At 39.2% G+C, this 12,832-nt stretch overlaps 1 protein-coding gene across 2 annotated transcripts in view; it reads left to right on the top strand.

The window, feature by feature from the left end:
• The window catches only part of sardh (sarcosine dehydrogenase), a 70,178-nt gene that overhangs the window by 24,249 nt on the left and 33,097 nt on the right, over positions 1 to 12,832 (top strand). For both annotated transcript variants that reach the window (XM_048174319.1, XM_048174329.1), the window contains exons 10-11: positions 4,955 to 5,045; positions 7,876 to 8,017. In XM_048174319.1, the coding sequence (XP_048030276.1) occupies positions 4,955 to 5,045; positions 7,876 to 8,017 (233 nt within the window). The remainder of the gene's footprint in view (positions 1 to 4,954; positions 5,046 to 7,875; positions 8,018 to 12,832) is intronic.

Genomic DNA, 12,832 nt, shown 5'->3' on the forward strand with positions numbered 1-12,832 from the left:
TGATGGAGCACCATGTCACAAGGTAATTGTGATAATGAAGTGGCTCGGAGATCATTATATTGAAATTTTGGATCCTTGGCAAGTCAGCTCCCCGGATCTTAATCCTATAGAAAACCTGTTGTCAATCCTCAAAAGGCAAATGGACAAGCAGAAGTCCACAAATTGTGATCAACTCCGAGTGAATGAATGAGTGAAGTCGGACACTGAGTGCTGCAAACTCCTTCCTCTGGAGAGACACAGGATTTGCCGCAACACTCAACAGTGCGTAGTTATTCTGTAGCACTCATTATTGAGGTGCATTATGGGATTGATAATGTCCTCTAGTCCCCTTAAATGGAGCACTGTAAGGGTATGGGGGCGATTCTGGTTATAGGGGCATCAATGATAACATGAATGATTTAGTACTTCTGGACTTCATTCATAGTATACACAGTCATGCTATATAGAGCATAATGTTTAACTCTCACGAAGTTAGTTCCCTTAATAAATGTACTCATACATGCAATTGCAGATGCAGCTTCTGTTTCAAAACCTAGTGAGCTGCCTGTCTAGACAGCATTTTAACATAGTTAAAAGTTACTAAGATATGTCCACTTTGACATTTACACCATGTCCTAACCAGACGCAATACGATAAGATTCCAGCGATGAGCAATTTGACTGTCCTAACCAGACGTGATGTGACAATGAGAAGTGTTAAAATCAATCAAAAACCTCAGCCAATCAGAAGAGAGTGTGGGCGGGCTCTCTTGGCAAGAGCACATTAGACACAATTAAATTGGCAAGTACATATTAAAATTCATAAATATTACACTATTTAAACTTTATTTAAAGTACATACGGAGTTACTGAACCTATCTTTGTCATAGAACACACTTGTTTGTTCACATTGAGTTGACAGTATGAATGTTCTTTTGCCCATTTATTTATTTCAAGATCTGAGGTGAATTAGCCAGTGTTGTTTTCATTACAGGTAAAAAGCTGGGAACAAAGATATTCAAATTTACATTAGACACTTTTAACATTAAACAAAACACATAAACAGTACCTGATATTATCATTGCCATACTTTGTATTGCGCGTCGCGTCTGGTTAGGACACGGTGTTGGGCAGTATCATATGTAGCCTTTGAGGAGAAAGCAATCCCATAATACATTACAACAAGATCAGTGAGAAATCTAGAAGAATGTTTATTATATAATTAATTGAATAACAAGTACTGATTAAAAATAGTTCAGCATAATGAAAAATGGATTAGTTGTTACCTTAGCAACATGTTAACATCAAACTCTTTTGGAATCAGTTGTGACTTGAGCTTGCTGTGGTCTTCATTTGAGATGTTGCATATGTAGAGCAATTTGAATCAGTTCCCTCATGAGGTTCCACGGTTAAGACCTCAATATACTCATGGCAAAGTTAGTTTTTGCTCTTCGTTCAGGGGTAAAAATAGCTGTGCAATGATACACTGTTAACGAACATCCTGATGCTGCCCATGTTGCTGAGAGCGACATTTAGATGAATATGTAAAAAATATGTGCTCTCAATAACACAACAAACACACAACAAAAATGACAGCAGTGAGAAAAAGATTTACCTCCATCTGACCATTGCCATGGACCAGTGGCATTTGTGACGAGCAGGGCGGGCGAGAGCCGTGAGGGAACGGCGCAAGGAGTCTTTCACGGAGGAGCTCCGGGAGCATAAAAGGAGGAGCGACGACAGTGAAGGATGAGAGAGGACCAGGCCTGGACTTTATGTTATGTTTGTGTGGCCGACAGACGTCCGCGAGGGTCTGCCGGCATTACTTTCGTTTTGTTCTTTGTTTATTTTATTAAAGATTATTGTTTGTTAAACGTTCGCCGGTTCCCGCCTCCTTCTTCCCGTACATACGAACTGCGTTACATTGGTGCCGAAACCCGGGAGGAAGGAGGGACATGCTGACGGAGAGCCCTCGCTGCTGAGGGGGATCGCGGTGCTGCGGAGCTGCCCGAGGCGGTGGTACTGGAGCCTTGTGAAAGGTGGGACAAAGACCCGGATGCCGTGCTCCTGGGACGAGGTGGGGTGGCTGCCATCCTGGAGGGAGCGGAGGAGTTCAGTTGTCTGTCGTGGGCCGGAGCCTGCTACTGTCCGCCATGAAGGGGAGGAGCAGGGGACGGCGGACTCGCTGCTGATTGCTCTCAACCGGAGGAGTCATCGCCGGCCGCCAGGAGGCAGTAGAGGATCGGGCCGTCCACCGAGCGTCCAGTGCCATCGCATGGCACCGCGAGGAAGAGCCCCAGGCCTGGTCCTCTCTCGTCCTTCACTGTCGTCACTCCTCCTTTTATGCTCCCGGAGCTCCTCCGTGAGAGACTCAAGGCCGGTGCGCCTCGCAGGTGATGCTCGTTATCACTTGCGTCACTGGCCTCGCACCGTTCCCTCATGGCTCTCACCCGCCCTGCTCGTCACAGCATTCTAAAGATGTTTAACAACCAGCGGGAAGTTTTCCTGGAAAGTTCGCACTGGCAAGCTGTTTCAAACTACAAAAACAAACTCCAAAAGACCTTTTGGCCAGATTTTGTTCGAAATTACGCCACATGCATTTGTTCTTTGGTTTTGCTTGAAGTATATAGGGGCCTTTAACATGCTATCTTAGAAGGCAGCTGCCTATGTAGGCAGTAGACAGCAGCATAGCTCTCTAGGTTTTGGAACAGAACCATGTACTTTCATGCGCCTACACATACAGTGATGTGATCCGCATGTTCATATACCACTCTGAAGTTTCCTTCTCTCTCAACCTCCTTCTCACTTTCATTTTATTCCCCCTTGTTTTCTTTCTCATCTCCCCTGACATTTGCAGAAATACTGCTAGTGATTCCGGTAATGCTTTGATGAAGAAAGAGAACTGGTGTGTGTGTGTGTGTGTGTGTGTGTGTGTGTGTGTGTGTGTGTGTGTGTGTGTGTGTGTGTGTGTGTGTGTGTGTGAGAAAAAGAGGGATGGGATCCACATGGTAGCACTAACTCATGCAATGCTTAACTCTCTTCCCGGCCCCAATAGTTCAGCTGTAGCATAACAGACCAAAGACTAAATGTTTGTTGAGCCTCTGCAGACATCAGGGAAGGTCATGGTGCTTCATCGAGGACATTTGTAGGCTCAGACCTTGGCCGTTCTGATGCACATTGTTCTTGAATTTTTTACATCTGGAGTACCTAATTTTTGTTGTTTCCTAATGAGGATCTGCACTAGATTTTACACATTGCACATTTTAGCACAGACGCCTCGAAGACTTTCTTGACTATTGTCATGTCATAAGCTGTCATCATATAAAATAATTCTATATTATGCGGGCCAGACAAGTCATTTGGCAATGTCACTTTGTAAAGAAAGACTAAGCGTCTGCGCACATACACATTCAAATGCGCATACCTACAGACTAAGAACGTAAATGAACGGCAAGAACGCATTAAAAGTCTTTTTTTTTAGTTAAAAAGTTGTCATGTAAGTGGCCCCTAAGTTAATAATTAATGATTTTTTACAATGGAAGTGATTCAATCAACAACTTACTTTAGCTTGATAATAACTTTTTCCTAGAGCTGCTGTAAAGCCAAAACAATCCCCGTCCATTAATTTTCCTATTATCACTGTGAAGCTGCTTTGTAAAAAAGTGTATTGTAAAAAGTGCTGTATAAATGAAGATCATTCACTTGATCTCATGTGTGACTTGATTTTGCCCCCAATTATTTATTTTTCTTTATTATTAAAAAAAAAAAAAAACTAAAGTGTATTTTATTGTAGATGTCCCAATGGGGATGCAGAATGCGCAATTTCCAGAGAAATGTTCATTCATGTTATGTATTTTGGTTTCATATGTGAGTTAATAAAAAATTTACTGGTTGTGTAAAATAGGCACATAATATTGATATATTGATCAATATACCCCTGAATCTAATAGAGTTATAATCATGTCGCAAAATATTTTAAGGTATTAACAAAACTTGTAATGCTAGCTAAGAGAATCAAAATCGTATCATGACAAATGGTCCGATTTACACCCCTAATAAATATCAGCAACTGCATATTTTTGCTCAGTTTAGGCCTCTCAATAAAATGCCTGATGTATCAACACATATGTAAACTTTTTTAAAAGATTTTTTAAAAATATATTTTGTCTAAAATTTCAATAAACTGTTCCATTTCAAAAAAATTTATTTTTCTGACTATTGTTTTATCTGTCAAGTTTACAATTTAACCCCTTTTAAAAACACATGACCTTGTGCTTTTTTTTTTTCTTTTCTTTTTTTTTCTTTTTTTAGTCCTTTTGCACATTTTTAAATGCAAAAGCATGTTCTGTATGATTGCCACCTAAGACAGCTCTGTATTAGAGCGTTCTTGGCAAGCACAGCCTAGTGTCTCTCTGCTTTGTCATGAGAGCTCTATAGAGATACTTCGCCCGTCATTAGAGACACGGAGTGTGTTAGAGTTAAAGCAGTGACACGGCATGGAATTCAAGGTGGCCATTACTCAGCGACTCTGTGGTTGCTGGCTAATGTTAATGAAGTCATCAGCAAGCTAATGAAGCAAAAGTCCTTTAGAGACACCACAGGCTCTCAGTATGGCTCTTAAACTCCAAGATCCTGTCACCCATTCGTCTCACTCCCCCTTGATGTGTCTCTCACTTCACAATGTCCTCCATTCCTCCTTGGTATTCCTCTACTTCTGTTCATTATTCTTCTCATGTCTGCTCAGAGCTCGCGAAGACTGATTCAGTCTGACGGTGAAACTCTTCTGGGTAACGTTCATGGTGAATTGATTGGCAGTTGTCAGTCAGAGAGGTACTTTGTAGCTTGTTAAACAGTGCGGCATGTTGCTTAGGTTTGTACACAAGTTTAACTGATTGTCTAAAGTAGGATCAAATTGACTGACAGTTATGAATGTGGTGGGATGATGATTGACCTATGCTCTGTGATTTGATTGGCAGGTATGATGTTAGGGGGAGGATGCGGCAAAGAGCTGGCTCACTGGATCATTCATGGGCGTCCTGAGAAAGACATGTACGGATACGATATCAGGTACGTTTAGTGTGAGCAAGTGCTGCTGTGTGGACTACTTTATGTACTGTGTTTGAGGCGGTGCTATGTGATTGGCTGGCTAATGGGAGACGAATTGGGAATTTCAACATTTTGAGTCGGACATGACATGAGTACTTTACTTTTGGTTCAGTGAGTCAAGAACTATTCAGAACAATTAATTGAGTCAGTTGTTAGATTATTCAAAACAATAATTCATGACTTCTTTGTGAATCTTTTTGACTGATTCACTAAAAGAACTTGTTCATAAGAGTCATTACTTACTACACAATTTAGACTACATTTAACACATTTAGTGAAATTAAAAACGAAAAAGAGATATGGCTTAGTGCAAATATCAAATTACAAAGGCTGCAATTTAATTAAATAAATATATGTGTTGCATGTTTTGAGAGTGAAGCACGGCACTGTGTTCATTTACATGTGAGCAGAGCTCATCTGCTCTGAGGGTCGCTTATAATGTGCATTTGGGAACACAATTAGTGTTAACTACCTTCCCAAACTTGTAATGATACGCGCTTATAAACCAGCTTTTGTCAGCCATAGAGAAGCTTTAAGGGCTTCCTTTAGAGGACACTTTGGGGAACGCTTCCATCTTGCCCGGTGTCTCAAGCACGTGTTTAAACGTGACAATGTCTTTGGCCGTCAGCAGTCCATGACGTCACTATTGGTATGACCGCGAGTTTAAATGGGCACCTGTATTAGCAGTCATCATCTTTCTTGTCTTCAGGAGAACGTTTGTCTGTGTATGTGTTAAGGAGCGAATATCATGGAGAAACACTCTGCACATTCAGCTCTTGAAGGAGCTGAATGCACACATTGCGAGGATTTCTCAATGAAAAGCTCCAGGGTTTGGGTCCTGCGTCTGCTACTGCGGTGAGGCAGGATTGAGTGTGGGGGTTGTGGGCGGAGCAAGGAGGAGTAAAAACAGGAACCCTACATTTTTTTTGGCTCTACTTGTTGGCTCAAATATTGTGACTGCTCAATCTATTTTTTTTAATTCTGAGAAATTAGGGGCAGAAAGAGTGTAGTAGTCATTATTATATTATAATTTAGGAGTTGTGGGAAGTTATGGCATGTGCCACAAATAGATTGAGATCCGGTTTGGTAGCGCGAGAGATGGGAGATCACTTATAGCAGATTTTGCGAGTAATTTCTGTCTTGACATAACTGTCCCACTCCTATGAGCCTTCTGTTTTCCCTTTGATCTCCATGCTGAGGCATAAAGATCACAAGGGAAACCATATTCATCCCGCATTTATCCTTTTATCTCTAAGTAAATGTGAAGGGTTTGTGTGAGCACAGAGATGTGTCAATGCTTCCATACTATTTTTCATTGGTTGAGGCATCCTCATGAAGGCTCCATGGTTTTCCTATGTCAGTATTCCCTTAAAGATAATGTCTGGCATAGAGGCTAGCATTACCTGATCTTTGAGCTTCACCCGTCTAAAAAATAGGGCTTCGAGCTTGGGTGGTGGCCGTAGGGAATAGTGTCACTGACAGTTCCGTAGACACGAGTGAGGGGATCTGACTCCCGCGTCTAATTCTGTTGAGTCCTTGTTTTGTACTTGTCACAGCCATTTAGGCAGTCATTCCCTCAGCATGGCAGCATGGGTATTTGTTCCCAAAGTGTCCTCTAGAGGACACAGTACGAGTTCCCATTCGAAAGAGAACGTCTCAGGTTACGCATGTAACCATGGTTCCGTGAGAAGGGGAACGAGACACTGCGTCTCTTTGCCATGCATTGGGCTTGCCTGTCTACATCTCCTTCAGACAAAGAAGTTTATGTCTAATACAGGTGCCCGTTTATACTTACTGGTACGGTTGTACCAGTAGTGATGTCACGGACTGTCATCTGCCAATGACAATGTTGCGTGCTTCAGACACTGATCATGCTGGAGGCGTTCCCCAAAGTGAACAGTTTAAGCGGATTAAGACGTGAAAGAGAAATTAGTTTAATACTCACAGGGCCCAATGTCTGACAGCTTTCTGTATGCATGCTTTGGATGTGTGCGCTCAGAAAACCATATATCAGAATTTTAAACTTATGGCTTCAAAACGCATGAAAATAATAAACTTTCATGGTGACAAAGAATTGAGTCATGTGAGCATGGCCGTGACAGAGATGATAATCAAAAACAAACAGATGTTTTGTATTTGGCAGTTTTTGGAGTATCTGAGCTGTAAAGGCACAGGCTATTCTGGATAGGGGCGGGGAAGCAGCAGCTCATTTGCATTTAAATATACTTGCATGAAAACAGCATTTTTTTTTCCTCCTCTCAAAAATGGACATTTACAACATGGTATAATAAATGGGTATTTTGAGCTGAAAATTCACAGACACATTCTGGGGACACCTGAGACTTATATTACATCTTGTAAAAAAAATAAAATAAAAAAATAGGTCCCTTTAAAATGGCCAACTCCCTGATCAGTGCCCTGACTACTGAACTAGGGAGCTGATTAAGATGCATCCTATTGCCAGCCCTATTAGTGTCTGTAGGATTATTACAAACACCACAGAGGGGTTCTGTTAACATGCAGTGTTCAGTGGCCACACTAGTACTGTTTCCTCCTGAAGCTCACATTTGCGAAAGGAACATCATGACACCAAGCTCAGGACATCAAATGAGAGGTATTATCAAGGTCAGCTGCATTCACTGAGGGCAGTACGCTCTGAACTCGCTGTCCAGCCTCGGTTAGCATTCGCTCCTGTGCCTTGAAAATAAGATGACGTGTGTGTGTGTGTGTGTGTGTGTGTTTGTATGTGTTTCTCTGTTTCTTATTTCATCTCCCTTTGACTGTATCTCAGGCGGTTCCACCATTCCCTGACCGACAACAACCGCTGGATCAGAGAGCGAAGTCACGAGTCATATGCTAAAAACTATTCGGTAGTTTTTCCATTTGACGAACCTTTGGCCAGCCGCAACATGAGGAAAGATCCCTTCCACCAGGTTCTGCCCTTCTCTTTATCCCCTTGTCAATTTGCTGTCCATAAAAAATAAAATATGTTCTCCTATACATGCATGCACAAACAGGGGGCTGGAGCCCACTAGGGGGCCTCAACAAACTTCCAAAGAGGCTTCAAGATGACTTAAAATGATTTAAAATAAGACAAAACAAGTATATATATATATATATATATATATATATATATATATATATATATATATATATATATATGTAAGCAATAAGGTATGAGAGGCAATGCTGTATCGTGAATAAGTCACGACTGAAGGGTGTTGTTAGGCACGACTTTGCTTTTATAAAATGGTTACCACACAATACAAAAATTAAAGCCAACAATATGCCGCCTTTCCGCTGGAAAAAATAGTCCCTGACCATGAACAGCAACAGAATTTACATTACACAATTAGATGGTGGCAAAGACTCTCTTTATGAGTGTGTCAGTCAGTAACAAAGACTTTTACATTGAAAAGACTGAACAAGGAATAAGATGCAACTGACAAATGCTTTGACTAGCGCTGTCAGTCACGGGAAAACCCCTTAACTGTTAAAAGGACAAGATAATACATCGGACATTTAAACAGATTTTTTATTATGAACATAGGACTGACCTGAAGGAAAATGCTAAATCTGAATGCAGGTAATAAACTCGCTCACTCGATCTCTTTCTCACAATACTCTTTTACATAATACAGTAAGCTTCAATGAACTCAAATTAATCAATTGCGAACGTACAGTTTACGTTGCTAAGGGTGTTGTGTAGTGATACATAGAACCGCTGGGTGAAGCGGTCATAACCAGTTTTATCGTGAATAAAACACAGCTATTTACCAATCAGAATCTAGGACAGGAATTGTTTTTTATATATAAATGCTGTTCTATTGAGCTTTCTATTCATCAAAGAAAATGGTCCTTTATTTTCTGTTGATTTTGGGGTGAAATATGACCAGAGCACATAAGGTATAAGGTGCTTTATGCTGTTACTGCTCATTTAGCAGTGAACTTAATCAGCTTCATCAAGACAATAATGTAGCTACATACTAATGTGAAATAAATGCTCCTTGGTCTTTTTCTCTCCTCCTTGCTCTTGCAGTGTCCTGCTTTCACACCCGTCTTCTGGTCAGTTTGTTATTGCTTGTATTGAGACTAAAAAATTTCCACAAACCTGATCCGAGAACAAATTGCATTAATTACATCAAAACATCATCCTTTAAGTGTAAATCATTATTTAACTTGAGAATTTTCACAACTTGGCAACTTAGCTTACACTTAGCTAGCCAAAAGTGTTATGTGTGAATCTATTAGTCAGTGTTTGCTGCCAGCATCTGTGGGGCTGCTCAAAAGACTTGTTGCTAAGCTACTGCTAAAAAGATGATGTTTAAGTGTTTCCAAAAATACCACTTTGTTCTGGCTAGGCTCCAGGCGTGAAGCCGCACAAGAAGGCTTCATCCTAGTGAATAATAGCCTGCTGAAATATAGATAGCTAGCAATAATAACACTCTGCGTTCATTTAGACCACTGAGCCTCACTAAGACGACTATAAATTAGATATTTCTCTTGAATATTTCATCTCTTTCCAGCTTGGAAATCTTCCTGTGCTAATCCAGCTAAGTGCTAGCAAAGGGATGTGATACTGATATAACTTGGTTAAAAAGACACCTGCCTTTCATCTAATCTCAGAAGTTAACTTTCAACCTTCATTTATATAACATTATTTTGTGTTAGAGAAAAATAGTCACTCGAAAATGTGATTTCTGTAATCATTTACATTTTATTTTAATAATTTTCGTTCCAAACCTTTATGACTTCTGTATGACCTTTTCTGTAGAACACAAAAGATGATATTTTGAAGAATGTTCAGGCTGTTCTTTTCCATATAATGTATGTTTATTAGGGCTGTACAATATATTGATATATAATCGATAATAAATCTCAATGGTTTATCATTTTAAAATGAAGAAATTAAGTAGTATTATAATTTTACAGTATGCTATAAAATGCATATTTTTATTAAATACTAATTTATTCATTTTACAGTACTTTTTTAATTATTTTACAGCACAATATTATCCATTAGCATGATTTTGTTGAGGAGTACATCTTTTTATTCAAATGATGCAGCATATTTATTTTGTTTAATATTTTTATTAAACAAATATATGAAAATGTGTGAATCTGGCCTATGAAAATTCAATATTAAACTCTGTTCTCTTTGTTTACTGAAAGAGTTTTCAATTGGTTTTTGTACGAATTGTAAACACTCAAGTGTTTAAAGTATTTCCCAAATCGTTCCACTCTGAAAGGTTTGTTTGCTATTAAAAAAAAATTTTAAATCCTTTTTCAGGATTTTTTTTTAAAAATTATTTTTATTTTCTATGCAGAAAAACTCATCAACAAAATCACCCATTCATTCTAGAATGATTAATTCTTTCCAGATATAGCAATTCAAGTATTATTGAGATAATCCCTTTTCATATTTTTTTCATTTTGCAATATACATCACAGTAAAAAAATACTTTCCCAATATCGTACATTACTATTTTTTATCCATTTGTGAAAAAAGACTTAAAGACTTTTTAAAATCTTTTAAACTACTTTTATGGTGATTTTTGTCATTTTTGGAGGTTGACCCTCCTGGAGATTTTGACAAACATAAGGGTGAATAAATGATGACAGAATTTTTATTTTTTGGATGAACAAGCTTTCTATTACTGGCACCACATGATTGTATACGCTCAATTATGCTCAATTATATCCTTGTCAGGTTTGTTTTTACCTCTAGAAACTTCCACTTTCCATTTCTAAATGTCTATCACCACCTTTTTTGACACATGCTTCTATAAATTCCTCTGTTAAGTAACAGCACGAACCACAGCGGCTCATTGGCATGGAAACAGTGGCTGAATTAATTCCTGCAAACAATATTTTTAGCCTGGTCCTGTTAAAGAACACTAGCATTATAATTATCAAAAACAATAAATAATAGTCTTTCATGCTGGATAAGACATGTTGCTGTGCGTGACTCATGGAAAGCTCGTCAGCTCATATTTTACTCCAGGAGAATAATGTGGACTTCAAAAACCCTGGAGAAGGAAGGCAAATTGCCTAGCAACCAGTGTTTCTCTGGCCTGGGAGATAGAAAGCGAGAATCTGGTGCTGTGTGGGGGGCCGGGAAGGAGGGTGGACCAATTCCTTTATTTTTGTTTTGGAGCTCAAGAATAGCCGGAGAAATCGTGATGGGCTATTTCGAGCAGTGGAAAACAAAAGCGTTAGGGAAGGATGCCACATCCAAAACACTTTATTCTGCCTAAACTGGAATTTCTGCTCAGAATCCGTATTAATTAGGAGTGTTTGATGAGGCAAGCATCACTATTACCACTACCTACATACACCCTAACCCTATGCATAACTTATCCTGCACTGTTTGTGCTACTGACGTGAATGATAACCCAAATCGTGTGACAGGTTGAGGATTGCTGTTGTTACTAATGTACTGTGAGCTAACATGAGCAAACAATGAACAGCTGTATTTTTAACTTACATTAAAGATTAATAAATACTGTAACAAATGTATTGCTCATTTTTAGTGCATGTTAGTTAATACATTAACTAATGTTAATAAATGAGACCTTATTGTAAAGTGTTACCCTTAATAATGATAATAATAATAATGTAAGTTTGCCGCTTTGTATTGTGTCTATAGTATATGTAAATAAAAAATAATAACTCTTTATTGGTGTTAGGACTGAGAAATTCACGTTTATTTAACTTATATTAAAGGGTTAGTTCACCCAAAAATGAAAATTCTGTCATTTATTACTCACCCTCATGCCGTTCCACACCCGTAAGACCTTCGTTAATCTACAGAACACAAATTAAGATATTTTAGTTGAAATCCGATGGCTCCGTGAGGCCTCCATAGGGAGCAATGGACACTTCCTCACTCAAGATCCATAAAGGTACTAAAAACATATTTAAATCGGTTCATGTGAGTACAGTGGCTCAATATTATAAAGTGACGAGAATATTTTTGGAGCGCCAAAAAAAACAAAATATCGACTTATTTAGTGATGGCCGATTTCAAAACACTGCTTCAAGAAGCGTCGGAGCACAAATGAATCAGTGTGTCGAATCTGCTGTTCGGAGCGCCAAAGTCACGTGATTTCAGCCGTTGGCAGTTTGACACGCGATCTGAATCATGATTCAATACACTGATTCATTTATGCTCCGATGCTTCATGAAGCAGTGTTTTGAAATCGGCCATAAGTCGTTATTTTGTTTTTTTGGCGCTCCAAAAATATTCTCGTCGCTTTATAATATTAATATTGAACCACTGTACTCACATGAACCGATTTAAATATGTTTTTAGTACCTTTATGGATCTTGAGAGAGGAAGTGTCCATTGCTCCCTATGGAGGCCTCACGGAGCTATCGGATTTCAATGAAAATATCTTAATTTGTGTTCTGAAGATTAACGAAGGTCTTACGGGTGTGGAACAGCATGAGGGTGAGTAATAAATGACAGAATTTCATTTTTGGGTGAACTAACCCTTTAACTTTTGACAGCTCCAGGGCTTTCATGAAAACTACAGATTGTTTCTGAATTTTTGTATCACCACCCATGGACAGTCGGATCGACAGCGGGTTATTAACAAAACAGTTATTGTAAGTGTAGGTTCATCACTGAAAATTGCATCATACTTTTTCTAATCTTCAAACAGCGTTATGGTAAAAAAGCTATGGCAGCAGCTTCCTTACCTGTATGCGACGTCGTTTTGCTTTGGAGGGGCTGGGCGGAACTG

Source organism: Megalobrama amblycephala, linkage group LG2, assembly GCF_018812025.1.
Source record: "Megalobrama amblycephala isolate DHTTF-2021 linkage group LG2, ASM1881202v1, whole genome shotgun sequence".
Taxonomy (NCBI): Eukaryota; Metazoa; Chordata; class Actinopteri; order Cypriniformes; family Xenocyprididae; genus Megalobrama; species Megalobrama amblycephala.